Here is a 16113-nt window from a genome sequence, read left to right on the forward strand (position 1 = left end):
GAACAGTATAACCACAGACTCCAAGGTGAAATGTCTGCCACAGCCCAGGACCGGACTAGAGGGTAGTGAGAAAAGTGAATGCCTAGTTTTGACCTGTGTTGTTCTGTGAGCAGTCAAGAGTCTTTCTCGTTCTAAGCAGAGAAGTGACACACCTGTGCACATGGTCTAGACTGGAATGCTTCCAAAACTTTTTTACACCATCACACATGAAACTAATAACATTTCCCTAGTATTCTAGAGTAAAAGCCAGAGGCCATGACCTCAGCTCACTGGAAGCCCCAGGACAGAGGAAGCACTGACTGTGTGGTAGGGTAAAAGTGCCTCGGTGATGATTTGGGTAGGAAAGAAATGTGTGAAGATGTCTGTATTCCAGTCCAGGCAACAGAAAATGGGAACCTACACAAAGAAGTAATCAAAATTAAGAGAAGAAAAGGGAATATACATGGCAAAGTATAATTAAATCCACAAAAGTCCTCAAATCTCATGTTATCCCTTATTTTCCTTATCTAATAAAATTTTAAATAAAATGATTGAAGTTTCAGCTCTTTTTCTCATTTATTCTTCCTCATCTGTATCTTCTGTGTCTGCTCCCACTTGCTTTCCTCAAACTTTGATGTATTTAGGTTTCTGTATACAGAATCCCAGGCCCCAGCCAGAGATTCTAATTTCATAGGTCTGAGATGGGGCCCAGGCATTTATATTTGTCCAAGGATTTCTAGTAATAATACCATCCACAACCCATACTTTTAGTCTCACTGCTCTGATATAGTTGCTGGAAACAGTAAAAGCAGTGAGAGTTTTACTTTACTAGAAAGCAGGGACTCTTGCTGCTATTCCCAGTGCTTGTGCTGAATCCTGAAAGTATTCTGCATGTTTATCTGGTACCGGGCTGCACATGCCATATCTTGTACTCAGGTCCCATTGGCAGCTCTCCCTCAACACATACCATTTCTCCAGCTGGAAACTTTTCATTCACCATCAAAGTCTTTGTTCAGTTTTCCATCCTCTCAGGTCCTTGCCCATACCCCCAGCTAGAGCAGTGGGCTCCACGGGCTTCCTGGCACCTTGAGTTTCATTAAACTTTTGGCAATGACTGTGACCCTTTATGTGCTCTCTCCACAAAACCGTGACTTCTTCAGTTTCTAATAAGTGATCTATAAACATTAGTTTAATTGAATTAAAAGCATATAAAGAAGGAAAAAAACAAGAGATGTGAAAAATCCATGAAACAGGCATAACTACATAAAAATAAAGCATTTGTAATAGTTTGAATTTTACTCTAATTGTTGATAGTTTAGGAAAGGTTGTTCAGTGTTTATGCTTGGATTTTCCTTTAAAAACAATTTTTTTCTCTTTTCTCATGTGTTAAGCTCACTCTTTCTTGGTCATCAGGTTTCCTGGAAGAGGCAATCCTATAAATAGTAAATAGTATAGTAAATTCATGCCTTGGGATAATTAATTTACTTCACATGAGTGATTACTTTATTCTGAGGATGTAAAAAGTACCCTGAATCACCAAAAGACCTGGCTTTAATCAATACAGAGGAAGCTTTTTAATTGTTCTTCTTCACTGCTAATGCTTCATACTGATTAGTGGAGTATGCTTTCATATTTGGTGAAGTCTTTATGGAGAAGATACAAATATTATTTGGGATGTATTTTCTTGCAATTGATTCCATAGTTTTAAAGATCACACAGAGATATGGAATGGGAGCAAAAGAACTCCAATTCTAAGCAGTTCAGATTACAGAAAAAGTCTCCTTACATGGGAATAGAAGTTACAGGATTGACCAGTCTTGAAAAAAAAGTGATTATGACTTACATACTGAGTTAACTGTGTCATAGCTTACCTTATATATGTAAACACAGACAGGATATATATTTTTATCTGCACAACTAGAAATCTGCTGCCACTGCCCACCTATGTTCTGATGCTTGATTCCTTTGGTTAAACAGATCATGACCATCTAGATGAAGGGTGTGGCTTATCATTAAACTAGACTCAGCCAGCAGTCATTGTACATTCACTCAGTACCACAACACACAAAGAACCATGCTAAGCATGACTGAACATCAGCTTCTGCTCTCTCAAAGCATCTATCCTGGTAGAAAGAAAGTGAACATCCATAGAAGGCCAGCTACATTGACTGCTAGGGTGGAGTCATAGAATACAATAGAAAAAAAAGTTTTTGTTGGAATTTTTCTATTTGGAGAACAGTCAAATAACATATAATCTAAATAGAAAGTCTAATCCCTACCTCCCTCCCTGCAACCACCCAGAGACTGTTGAGATAGTAGTAGCTGGCCTGCATTTTTTCTGTGTTGACTTTAGAGTGACAGAGTAATGAAGAAAACTTAAATTGCTAGTGACTGTAAAAGCCACTAATTATAGTGCTTTAGATTCACCATCTCTAAATTGGTGATAATCACCATACATTTATGTTAAAACGTAATGTGAAGCAAGAAAATAACAAGGCAGAACACACCAGTGAATTCTATACATATTTACACATGTGGCTCCATGGAATGGAATCTAATATCTGTCTAAATATGAACATGTTTTGGGATGGGATACTATGTGTTCCAGGTGCTGCATTGGATTTTGAAAACAAAATGATAAACCATTGCAGGAAACAAATTGACTCCAAACTCTAGGTTCGTGTCCCTCCAAATCTGTCCTCTACATGTCCTTCTGAGTCCTTTTTCTGAAATACAAATCTATCCATACTATACCATCATTCCTGTTAACAATTTATGTATCCATATAGTCATTGATTCAAAACACATTAATGGCATGCCAGACACTATGCTAAGCATTGATGACATTTAATTTTTCTTCATGAAGCTTCCATTGGGCTAAGAAAATATATATCAGTTATGTGATCAAAGATACAATCTCCCATTTTCCCCCCACCCTATAGAATAAAGTTTAAATCCCTAAACATAACATGTAAAAGTGTCTTTCTTATTGTCTGGCCCATAAACTTTTTTATCCTCACCTCCTCTCCTCCAGCCAACACAGTCATTCCACAGTTCCCCAAATATTCCAAACTTTTTTTCCCTTTCTTTCATGCCTTTGCATGTGGCCTCTTCTTTTCTTCAACTTACTTCCCTTTTTTACCTGCTTGGTGAATTCTTTACTTATCCAGGAAGATTTTGCCCAAATGCACCCCTGCTTTTTGTGACAGAAGTAGTGGTTTCCTTTCCTGCAGTCCCAAAGCATCTGCCATTTCCCATTTGTAGCACTTGCAGTGTGTTGCAATGTCTCTTATGATTTGTTCTCCTCTTAGACTGTGAACTCTTGAAAGGAGAAGCTTCATCTTATTTGCTTTCATCTTCATTGACTCCAGCACAGAACCTGATCCAGAGTAGATCCTAAGAAAGTGTTGATTGTTACTAAATTGTTATTTACAATCATATTAACTAAATATGGAGATTAGGAAAGAGAGACATGCATGGAAGGGGAAGGGAAAATGATTCAATGATGCAAGCTAATAAGAGTAAGGTCATATTGGGAATACTGAATGCCAATAGTTTTATGTTTGAAGGATCTTTAGAGTTAAGAAATTCAACTAAAATTTTCTAAAATGGAATAAGTCTATTTAGATTATTATTCTGTTTATATTATCAGAAAGAAGGTGAGAGACTGTGGACTTTAGGAATGAAATCTCATGTGTTTACATGATGGAGAAAGAAACATACCTCTTTGTCATGCACAGTACTACTATGGCATGCTGTGACATGACCTTGTACCCAAGGACATTCTGGCCACATACTTCAAACCCAGTAAGGCTGTGGACAGACACCAGCCTGCACCCTTCCCCAGCACTATACGTTTCTTGTGCTTTAGAAAAATTAAGGTGACTCATATTTGTGGTGACATTTAAGATTATCAGCTATAGATGATCCATGAAGGGAACAGAGAATGTTTTATTTTTCTCTATTCCTGGGAGACTATTTGTATTTGCCCCCCTAAATGGAAGGAGACTACCTTATTTGTACTTAAGATTTTACTGAAGGGAGGTGGTTTGACTTCATGTCTTTACAATGAAAGCTCCTCCTGACCTTTTCTTGAGAAACCATGTTCATGTGCTGCACATGATGGACCAAAACAGGGATGTTTGGAACATTTGTCCCCAGCCTGCATGATGCATCCATGTCATAGACATGCCCACACTTCCTGAACAAGGCACACCCAGTGCTAAAGCCTCTGGAACCTAGAAGTTGTTCTTCTCCCTCCTGTATTTCACCTGTGCTGGAAGGAAGCAGAATTAAGTTACAGTGAGGTGTCTGGCAGACATGAGAATCTTTTCTGGTGTCATGTTAAGGATACAAAGCAATGGAAAGATCCTGTGGACACTCATGTAAAATTTATTTTTTTATTCTTAGACCAAAGCTGATTTTTTCAATCATTTCAGAATAGAAATTTCTGTTAAATTTTCACATAATGAACTGAAGATTACTCTTTGCCTGGTTCACATTTTGCTCAGCGACTGAAGTGAACATGATCTCAGAATAAAATGTTTAGGACATTCACAAAAACAATATTCTTCATCCATTTAAAATCACTTTTTGAAGAATAAACAAAAAATCTGAAGTCAAGAGGGAGAGAATAAAGTAAGTTTGGCATGAGAAATGTAGGAGTTTCAATTCTCTAGCTCATATCTTATTTTAAAAAAATGAAAGTGATTGAGCCCTGGCTGGCGTAGCTCAGTGGGTTGAGTGCAGGCTGTGAACCAAAGTGTCACAGGTTCGATTCCCAGTCAGGGTACATGCTGGGTTGCCGGCCATGGCCCCCAGCAACCGCACATTGATGTTTCTCTCTCTCTCTCTCTATCTCCCTCCCTTCCCTCTCTAAAAACAAATAAATAAAATAAATAAAATCTTAAAAAAATTAAAAAAATAAAAAATAAAAGTGATTGGAAAAAGCTGGGTAGTGGATATTTTAGTGTTTATTATTCTCCACTCTGTCCCTAAGTTTAATGCTTTAGAAATGAAGCATTACAATAAATTGGAATGCCATAAAATGAATTGGAAGCATTTTTTAGCATAAGATTAGAGAATTTCAAGAAGTAATATGGACATTACAATTGTTTTTGTTATAAATTTTCAACTTGGCCACATTTCAGAAAGACTTGTTAGTTTGTGTGGCTGTTTATGTCTTTTCTTTATAAAATGTTATGATTAAGATTCTTAATTAATTTTGGCTCTTGCCCTCATTATTTTGTGTTCGATTAATATTGGATTTTGAAGTCTAGTTTAAGAAAAATTAACCCCAAATAATGTAGTTAGCCAGTGGTTTATTTTTGGGTGGGGCTAGCAAGGTGCCCCCTCCCCTTGCAGGCTCACTCAGAGACTTTCCACTCCTTTCAGTCTCTGTTGTCAGTGTGACAGAGCTCCTGTTCATTTCTGACCAGCTCTGGTCACACCCATGTAGAGGCCTACACTTGGTTGTGGCCACTACTGCAAGGGAGGTGAATGCCAGCAATAGTTTGGTAAGCTGAATAATGTCTCCCAAAAGTTCTCATCTTCAAAATCCATGAATACGTATCTTATTTGGCAAGAGGGACTTCAACAAAGTGATTTAGTATCTTGAGATGGGGATGTAACACTGGATTATCCAGTGGGCTTGATGACATCACAAGGATATTGATGAGAGGAAGGCAGAGGGTCTGAGTTAGAGAAGGACATGTGAACAGAAAGGCAGAGGTTAGAGTGATGCAACCATAAGCTAAGGATCATGAGCAGCCTCCAGAAACTAGAAAAGGCAAGGAGCACATTCTCCCCTAGAACCTCCAGACAGAACACAGCCCTGTTGGAACCTAGATTTTGGACCAGTGAAAGTGATTTTAGACTCCTGACCTCTACAATTGTAAGATGATAAATTTGTGTTGTAGCAATCACTAAGTTCTTGATAATTTTTTATAGCAACCATAAGAGACTAATACAAACTGTCTTGTGATTGAGAAAGGAGGAGCAAGTGCCTTGGCAGTGAAGGAAGACCTTTCTCACCTCAGAGATAATCAGGTCCATGCAAAGCTTGGAAAGAGCAAGGGGTAATTAATAGTGTTGGCTTTGAGTCAGACCCCCTGGGTTAAAATCTGGGCACTGCCATGTACTAGCAGTATAATCTGGAGTACGTGGACCTCTGTCTGCCTTTGTTCTCTCATCTGTAAAATGAGAATGATAATAGCATTTGACTCAGAGGCTTCTTATGAGATGTAACTGATGCAATTCATGCTGTTTGCACAGGTCCTGGCACAGACAGAGTAAAGGTACCATAAACACTGACTGTTATTATATAAGCCCTCAGCTATTCACAAGCTTTACTATGTGTTTATGGTGGCCAAATTTCATTAGCCTATTTAATAAGGCACTCTTTCTTTTGGGAACAACGTGAATTTTGTATTCCTCATGCATATAAATCTAGAACGAATACATGCTTATTCTAGGGGCAATAGCATTGTAGCTAAATACATAGTCTTGGCTTGGTGGGATTTTTTTTTGTTTTAATATGGGGAACAAAAATATACATTTCTTCTATATAAGGAACAGATTTGTTCCTTGCAATGAAATATGTTCATGGTTACCTCTTTGAGCCTTAACTCAAAGAATCTTTAAGTTTTCATTCTTCTGCCTATCCTGTGCTCACAATGAAGAGGCTTTTCCTAAAACATCAGAAATTGTCTCAGAAGGACTTTGTGCAGTGGTTGGGCATGAGAATACATGTAGGGTCATTATAACTCTAAAGATGTAAGAATGTAGAAAACTTCATAGATCTTGACCAGCAATTGATTTATGACATGGTCCTCTCTCAGTGGATGGGGGAGTTGACTCACAAAGATGTCCTCCCCTTTCATTCTACAGTGCCCTCTGATAATTAAGTCTTTTTGGTACTTTATATTAATTATCTCTCTTCAAATGTGACCCAGCATAAGCTATCATCCAGCTCATACTAAATTTCCCTCTATAGGTGGCATTTGAGTTGGTCAAGTGTATCATTCCAGGCAGAGAGGAGCATAAGTGTACAGTGAGGTGAGAAGACAGGAAAGAGTAGGGCACATTTGGGAAATTACAGACTGTTGAGGCATATAGCATGTGCTGGGTGGAGAGTGGGTAGGAGGTGAAACTGGAATTGTCCACTAAGAAAAATGTGAAGAGCTTCAGAAGCCCCACTTAGGAGCTGATCTCAGAGCCCTTCCTTTATTAGAGTATGCAAATGTGTTATATTAAAATAGACATAATGTGGTCCCAGAGTTTTGGAAAACCTGGGGAGAACACGCTGAAGAGTTTCTTTCCTTTAGGAATTCTCAGAGCCTAGTGACACATTTAAAATTTCTCAGAAGTAGATACAGTAGATAAGCAGAAATGCAACCCAGAACTAAGGCATCAGGAGAGAGAGAGAGAGAGAGAGAGAGAGAGAGAGAGAGAGAGAGAGAGAGAGAGAGAGAGAGAGGGAGGGAGAGAGAGAGAGATCAAGTGATACTCAAGATGAGGGATAGAAAATAAGTGGTGACCAATTTGATGTTGGAGTGTGGTGCTGAGGAGTTGTGGCAGGGGAGAGAAGTTCAATGCAACCTCAGTTTCAAGTTGAGGATTTTATTTAGGCACTAGAGGAATAGAGAAGATGAAATTGGTTTATAGGAAGGTAATAGGTTTTGACTTTATTATGGACTTGCATTCTTTATGGTGCTGACAGGATAGCTCTTGGTGCCAGTGTTCACAGACCTTTGGTAATGTGGAGCTGGAGTAAGGAGAGCTGTGGGGAAAGCAGGGTGAAGGCAAGTACTTCAAACCATCGGGATTGATGAATACCTCCAGAGACAGTAGGGTTTACAAGGATGTAAATCATATTCACTTATAAAAATCAGTTGATAATGTGGTCATTGAGAGAAGGGTGGACCATATTTAGCTCTTAAGTGCTGACTCATATTCTGATTAGAATCATTGTCATGTTTAAATAGAAGCTGTATCTTTTCTTGCAGAATCACTGCTTGTGCAATGACTATGAACAAATATGTGGAGGAAAATGTATCTCAAAAATCTTACACGACCATCAAGTATTTCATGAAGATGCTGAGCAGTGTCAGCGAGACCCTGATCTTCATCTTCATGGGCGTATCCACTGTTGGGAAGAACCATGAGTGGAACTGGGCCTTTGTCTGCTTCACCCTGGCCTTCTGTCTGATCTGGCGTGCACTGGGTAATGAGTGCATTGCCCCAAATGAACATTCATTGGCTCACTGAAAGAAATGGGTTTTCTTCTTGTCACCTCTCACTTTTGTTGCTGCTTCATCTTCCTGGGCTTCCTTTCTTTTTTATTCTCATCATCTTCATTCTCTTCTCCCTCTTCTTGATCTATTTTTTTCTTCCTCAAACATTTTTTCATGCCTTTGTTATGTCACATTAACCTTTATTGAATCCTCTGAGTACACATTTTTAAAACATTGCTTTTTACCCAACAGCCTAGTAGTACAAGTAAGGCAGAAGCAAAGGGAGAAATTTTCCTTGGGGCTTATTCTTAAATCCTTCCCATGTCACAAAAGCACAGAAAACTAGTGTTTGCATTTACACATTATGTCCTCACACAGTCTGTTTTCTTTGGTTCCATTTTCCTTCTCAGGTGTCTTTGTACTAACTCAGGCCATTAACTGGTTCCGGACGATTCCCCTGACCTTTAAGGATCAATTCATCATTGCCTATGGAGGGCTCCGAGGGGCCATCTGCTTTGCACTGGTGTTTCTCCTTCCTGCTGCTGTGTTTCCCAGGAAAAAGCTCTTCATTACAGCTGCAATTGTTGTCATATTCTTTACTGTCTTCATTCTGGTGAGTAGAGTTTTTTCTCCCAGCAAAGTCTCTACCTTCACCAGAAGGAAACTGAATCTTTCAGACTATTGTAATAAACTTCTTTTACAGGATGCAACTTTGCAAAGATGTGTTGAAGTTTTAGTACTATGATATTAGGGAAAGTGATGTTTCCTTATGTCACTGCAGGGGCCTGAGAGAGTCCAACTTGGTCACTTGGCATACACAGAGGATATAGTATTCAAGGACACTCAGCTAAGTGATCTAAAGTTACTAGTGGAAACTTCTGAACTGCATTTGCTAATCTTTGTCATTTGTCTCACTCTCTGACCTAGTACATGTACTCACTAAATGCTAGTTGTGTGATGACCTTTCAGCAGGTTTTTGACATGAGTTGACTGCTAAACAGTGTGTTCTTTGGAAGAAGGGATGGGTCAATACAAACTTAATGTTGGGTGAACAAATTATGGTAGGCAGAACATGGGCCTGTGTCAGGATTCTGACTTAGTAAGTTCATCAGTCTCTTTAAGTTAATAAGCCAGCCCTTAGGAGATTATATTTTGTGGATATTCACTTAATAAACATGTCTTGGACTCCTTCTATCTGCCAGGCAGTGCTTTAGCAGCTTAGGACCCAGGAGTGAACTAACACAGAAATAGCCCTGTCCCTGCAAAGCTTACATTCCAGAGAGGATGGCAGATACTGGACAGTAAACATAATAACTAAATAAATTAGATAGTGTGGTAGGAGGTGAAAGATACTTTATAAGAAGAAGTCAGGTATGGTGGGACTGGAGTAGTGAGGAAAGTTAGGATTTCAAATAGAATTGCTATGGAAGGCAACAATGAAAGAAAATAACACTTGAGCAAAGGCTTGTGGGAATGAAGGAAACAGCTGAGCTGAAGAACATTCCAGGCATATGGGACTAATGGACAGAGGTCTGTAAGCATGATGCTCTTGGCCAGTGTGGCTAGAGGGAAGTAGAGTGAAGTTAGGTGAGGAAGATTCTGGAGTCCTAAGTCCTGTCAGGACTTCAGCTCTTCTCTAAGGGAAATGGGAGCCATCAGAAGGTTTGTGCAGAAGCATGATGTGTCTTGAGTTACTTTTTTTTAAATAAATGTTTTGGGGTGATATTGGTTAATAAGTTCATATAGGTTTCAAGTGTACATTTCTATGATACATGATCTGTACATTATATTGTGTGCCTGCCATCCAAAGTCAAATCATCTTCTGTTACCACATATATTTTCCCTCTTAACCCTTTACTATCCATACTAAGCCCTTCCTTCTCAAAACCATCATACTGTTGTCTGTTGTTTATGAGTTTAAGTTTTATATTCTACCTATGAGTGAAATCATATGGTTATTAGCTTTTTCTCACTGACATGTCACTCAACATAATATTCTCAAGGTCTAACCATGTTGTTGCAAATGGCACTATTTCATCTTTACTTATGGCTAAGTACTATTACTTAGTGTGTATGTACGCCATCTTCTTTATCCATTCCTCTATTGAAAGACTCTTTGGTTGTATCCATGTCTTGGCCCCTGTGAATAATGCTGCAATAAACATAAGGGTACGTATATCTTTGCAAATAAATGTTTTCTAGTTTTTGGGGGTAGATACCCAGAATAGGGATTGCTGAGTCAAATGGTAACTCTATTCTTATTTTTGAGGAACTGCCATAGTATTTTCCATAGTGTCTGTGCCAGTGTGTATTCCTACCAGTACTGAATAGAAACCTTTTTTTCCACAATCTCTCCAATTCTTGTTATTACCAGTCTTGTTGATAATAGCCATCCTAATAGATGCGAGTGGTATCTCATTGTAGTTTTGACTTACATTTCTCTAATATCCAGTGAAGTTGAACATCATATCTGTTGGCCATTTGTGTGTCTTCTTGGAAGAGTTACCTGTTTAGGTCTTCTGCCCATATTTAACTGGATTGTTCTTTTTTTTTTTGGTGTTGAATTGTATGAGATGTTAACATGTTTTGGATATTAACCCCTTGTCAGAACTGTTCTTTGTAAATATAATTTCCCATTTGGTTGTTTACCTTTTGTTTTGTTGTTGGTTTCTTTTGTTGTACAGAAAGTATTTAGTTTGATATATTGCCATACATTTATTTTTGCCTTTACTTTCTTTGCCTTTGAGGTCAAATCATAAAATTTTTCTCTAAGACCAAAATCCATAAGTTTAGTGCTGATGTTTTCTTCTATGTAATTTGTTGTTTCAGGTTGTATATTTAGGTGTTTGTTCCATTTTGAATTAATTCTTGTACATTGGGACAAACTGTAATGTAGTTTCATTCCTTTGCATGTGACTTTCCAATTTCCCCAACACCATTTATTGAAAAGTGTTTCTTTCTCCATTGTGTGTTTTTGGCTCTTTTGTCAAAAATTATTTGCCCATATACATGTGGTTTTATTTCTGGGCTCTCAATTCTGTTCCATGGGTCAGTTTGTCTATTTTTCTGCCAATACCATGTTGTTTTGACTACCATAGTTCTGTAGTATAATTTGAAGTCAGGTAGTGTGATACCTCTAGCTTTGTTCCTTTTTCTCAGAATTTCTTTGGCTACTTGGGGTCTTTTTGTGGTTCCACACAAATTTGATTATTTTTGTTCTATTTCTTTAAAAAATTGCATTGGGATTTTGATGGGGACTGCAGTAAATCTGTATATTATTTTCAGTAACATGGCCATTTTAACTATGTTGATTCTTCCAATCCATGAACATGGAAAAGACATTTCATCATGTCTTTTTCAGTAACTTTTAATAGTGCTTTGTAGTTTTCAGTATACAGGTTCTTCACATCCTTGTTAAGTTTACTTCTAAGTACTTTGTTCTTTTTGTTGCAATTGTAAAAGGAATTGCTCTTTTTTCATTTTTTTTCTTAAGTCTCATTGTCACTGTATAGGAAAGCAGTGAATTTCTGTACATTGATTTCGTATCCTGCCACTTTACTGTATTTATTGTTTCTAATAGTTTTTTGTTGGAATCCTTAGGGTTTTCTATATAAAGAATCAAGTCATCTGCAAAAAGTGACACTTATACTTCTTCCTTCCCAGTTTGGATGCCTTGTATTTTGTCCTCTTGTCTGGTTTATCTGGCTAGTACTTCCAGAACTATGTTCAATAAGAGTGGTGAGAGTAGGTATCCTTGTCCTGTCCAGATTGTAGAGGACTTAGTTTATAAAAAGATTTCCCTGGCCACTGTGAGAACAGATTGTTAGATGAAGGGAAGAAATGGGAAATGCAGTGTGGAGGCCAGTGCTGCCATCAAACAAGACCAGTGTAATTGTCAGCCACACAGGTGATGAGATGGGGGCGAGAGTCTCGAATGCATTCTGAAGTTGAAACCTGCAGAATCTCCTAATGAGTTAGACATGGGGTATGAAGGAGAGAGCAGTCATGGTGGTCTCCAGGTTTTGGATCTAAGCAGCTAGAAAGACAGACCTGCCCTCCAGTGATAATGGAAAGGCAGTGGGTCAAGAAGGTAAGAGTGGGGGTTTGGTAGGTGGATAATAAGCACACTGGATTAAGGATGGCTATTAGACCTGGAAGTGGAAATAATACATTATAGGATACTATGAGTCTGGGCTTCAGGAAAGAGCTCAATCATCAGCAGAGAGCTGATATTTGAAGCCATGATACTGAAAGTAATTGCCAAGAGAGTGGAAATATGTATATCAGTGAAACCAAAAGAGTGGACCAGGAACTATGACTCTGGAGAAGCCTGTCTTAGGACACTGAGGAGGAGAGAAAAGCAACCAAGGAGATTCTAGAGAGAGATAAGGGACAAATAAGGAAAAACAGGAGATGTTTTATTTTATTTAAAAAATTGTTTGCCATTTAGTTCCACAATGGTTCCTAGGTGCCTGACTTAGACCTAAACACCTTTCACATTAATTTGTTTAATCCTCATAACAATCTATGGCACAGAACTCAAGGAGGAGTCACCCATTTTACAGATGAGGGAACTGAAACACTGAAACTGAGGTTAAGTACTTTTCCCAAGTTTACATAACCCATAAAAGGTACAACAGGGAGTCAAAATCAGTTTGGTCTTAACTCTAAATAAAGTCCCAGTAGAATGCAAAGTATATGTTAAGTGCTCAATATTGCAACTCACTGAGCTTATTCTCTAACCTTTTAGTCAATTTTCCAAAAAGCACTTCAACTCTTTATTCATTCATACCTCCCAACACTGAGGACAATGGGTTGTCTTCTCCAAGTAATCCTGGAGAAGGATGCCTTGGGAGACCCTCTCCTAAGTTAAGCAATGGCCACTTTTTGTTACTGTCTTTGTAATCAGCACTTTTGTGATGCCAGCACCACCCATCACTGATCATTTCCTTGTGGGAGGCACTTGGACAAGGGCTTTCTTGTAGTCATGATCTCATTTCATCCTCAAAACAAACCCTTGAGAAAGAGACCAGTGGAGCTCAAAGAGGGAAAGCAGAATGACCCGATGACACACACTAGTAAATGACAGCAGCTGAAGTTGAGCCTAGGACTCTGACTCTCTAGACAAGATTTGGACTATTGAGCTACATTGCCTTCACTAGCAGAAGACATTATTTACCAGGTTATGGTTCGTAACATTTCCAGTTAGAGTCATAAATACTAGATTTGGTTCAAATATCCCATGTTGGTTTGAGTTTCCTTCTTATACTCAAGGAGACACCTGAGTGTAGAAGAGAGCAAATTTCTTTGCCTTCATCTCTTTACTGTGGTATTTACAGGATCCTTGTAAGTCATTCATTTTGCTACTCTCACACTTTGCCTGAGACAAATTTTTGAAGTGAATCCATTTTGCCTTGAACATTTTCATCTGTAAGGAGCATCACAGGGCATCCTGCTTGAGGGGAAAGTAAGGTAGAGGTGAGTGACTCATTGCCTCTCGTAGGCTGGCTGCCCTTTCCTACCACCCACAGTGAGCTCTGCCAAGGTTTAGTCATGCTCATACTCCTCACCATGCTCTCATAATTAGTGCCAAATACAATAATAGAGTCATGTCAGTCTAGTGCAACTAGGTACCAGGTCTTCTGAAGCTAAATATATCAGCTGTTACTGTCTACACAAGTGCTTCTCAGAGATCTGCAGGTAAAAATCAGCCCCCTCCATACAATATCAGGGCATGTGCATTTGTGAAATATGATAAAATGACCTAATAGGGAGATATAATTCAGGAGAAGACATACAAATTCAAGCTTATCTTTTTTTCAGTTATTAGATTCAACAGACATAAAATTACATTTCTACAATGAGAACAAACATAGCACAGGAAAAAGAGGAAAGTATTACAAAAAAGTATACTATTGTTCATTGAATGTATGTAGGTGATTAATATAGAGTATCATTATTGCACACTTAATATTTTGACTTTTGGGAATTGTAAGTCAGCTGAAAGATATTAGTGAAATCCCACATTTTTTTTATTCCTCATATTCAAAGCCTGCAAACCACTTCACTTTGAATGAATATTTGTATCAATATTTAACTTTGATTAACACAAGTTTTAATATACAAATTAAAAAAGCAGAGGTAACAGACTAGTTTATATATATTGGCTATATTTGGTATTGTAAACATATCAATTGGTACAGTGATAGAGATATATGGGGGTCAGTATTTGAAGTGCAAGCATAACCCCATGACCCGTATTCTCTGGCAAAACTCTTTTTGATGCCCATGAGGAAGAAGAATCATTGTAGTCCTACAGCTACTGCTATCTTCTCATCTTCTCTTAACTGTTATCAACCCCACTCTCCTGTTTGCAAATATTACAGATGAGTGAATATTGTTTGGTACCTTGACTCTGACCACTTTCTCTCCCTTCTATTCTCGTACCCACCCCTGGCTTTTAAGAGACTATGAACACACACATGCACAACACACATATGCATACAGTTTCTCTTCAGAAAAGATCTTTTTTCCTGAATACATCAGTAATTAAGAAACTCAGGAAAGAAGCCTGGAAGGAGATATTTAATTGGTTAAAACATGGTGGAAATAATTAGTTATAGTCATAAAATTCTATCTTTTGTTTAAGAACTATGCATTCTTCAAACAACTATTTTTATGTTGATACAGATATTATTAAATTTTAAATTGCCTTTCCCCTTATTTCAACAGTTCTATATGATGAACTCTTCCATCCAGATAGTGTTGAGTTAGCACTATCTTCTAAAATAGAATTCCATGTGACATGTGGTTTATTATTTAATACTAAGATTTCAAATGAGAATTTTAACATTTCTGGAATTACATTGATAATTAGAAAGTAGCTTTTTTATGAAGCATATTAATGTTATCAGATTACAGCTTTCCCTGTGGAATATTGAATGGGTGAACAAGCCTGATTCCTTGGATATGTAAATTCATTTGCTTCTAAATAACATAAGTAATGTTATATAAAATATAAGCTGTCTCTCTTGTTTTCAAATTATGTTCAACATCAGGGATAGGTAGAGTCCACTGTTAGCACAAAGGTTGGAGTAAGGCTCTGCATTGGTAGTTTGGTCCAGCTCCTAGCAGCCTCTATGAAACTCAGTTTACTTAGCTCTAAGATCTGGACAATGATATCTCCTCCCAGGTAATAGAGAGGAAGCATGTACAGATAAACACAGTAGCTGATGCAAGGCACTAACCTGATGGTTTAACTGGATGACTTGCCATGTTTAATTATAACATTAAGTAAAATAATAATGAAAGAAAAACTTATCTTTCAATGTAACTTTCTTTGAAAGGAAAAAAGTGATTAGAGCACAACAGTTATTATTTAATTAATTCCTATAATTATTTAGCAGATCTTCAGAATTCTGGACATCCACTCAGTGGTCGTCTGGAAGTTCATCAAGTAGCAAGTCTGGCTGGAATTCCAGAGGCAGCAGTTTCTTATTGCCTCCATGGCATATTAGTATTGTATTTACCGTTATGTTGTTCAGAACAGTGAAGCATCGGGGATTTCACCTTTCTTGCAGGTTAACAAGTTAGCCTGTTAAATTTGTGTGGATGTTTGCAATAGACACCTGACTGCTGGGTCAGAGACAAAAGAGTTTATTACTCATGGTAAAATTATTCATGTTGGTTTGTGTCAGTTTTCCACATCCCAAGTCTCTGTGGGGTGACACCAAGGGCCAGTGGTGAATGTCTACATGTACAGTGGGCTGTCAGGAGACAGACACTGAGCTTGAGGTCCATCACTCTTTGTCTTCAGTATAACATTACCTCATCTCTCAAGTCAGCTTCTTGCAAATGAAGCTTTGAAAATGGCCTAGAAATGTGTGGGACTCTCATGACT

At 38.1% G+C, this 16113-nt stretch overlaps 1 protein-coding gene across 1 annotated transcript in view; it reads left to right on the forward strand.

Moving 5' to 3' along the window:
* The window catches only part of SLC9A2 (solute carrier family 9 member A2), a 104787-nt gene that overhangs the window by 62715 nt on the left and 25959 nt on the right, over nucleotides 1–16113 (forward strand). Inside the window, exons 4-5 of the mRNA XM_045828360.1 lie at nucleotides 7986–8203; nucleotides 8624–8826. Of these exons, the coding sequence (XP_045684316.1) occupies nucleotides 7986–8203; nucleotides 8624–8826 (421 nt within the window). The remainder of the gene's footprint in view (nucleotides 1–7985; nucleotides 8204–8623; nucleotides 8827–16113) is intronic.

This window comes from Phyllostomus hastatus, unplaced genomic scaffold (genome assembly GCF_019186645.2).
Source record: "Phyllostomus hastatus isolate PE091 unplaced genomic scaffold, TTU_PhHast_1.1 phas_scaffold_78, whole genome shotgun sequence".
Lineage (NCBI taxonomy): Eukaryota > Metazoa > Chordata > Mammalia > Chiroptera > Phyllostomidae > Phyllostomus > Phyllostomus hastatus.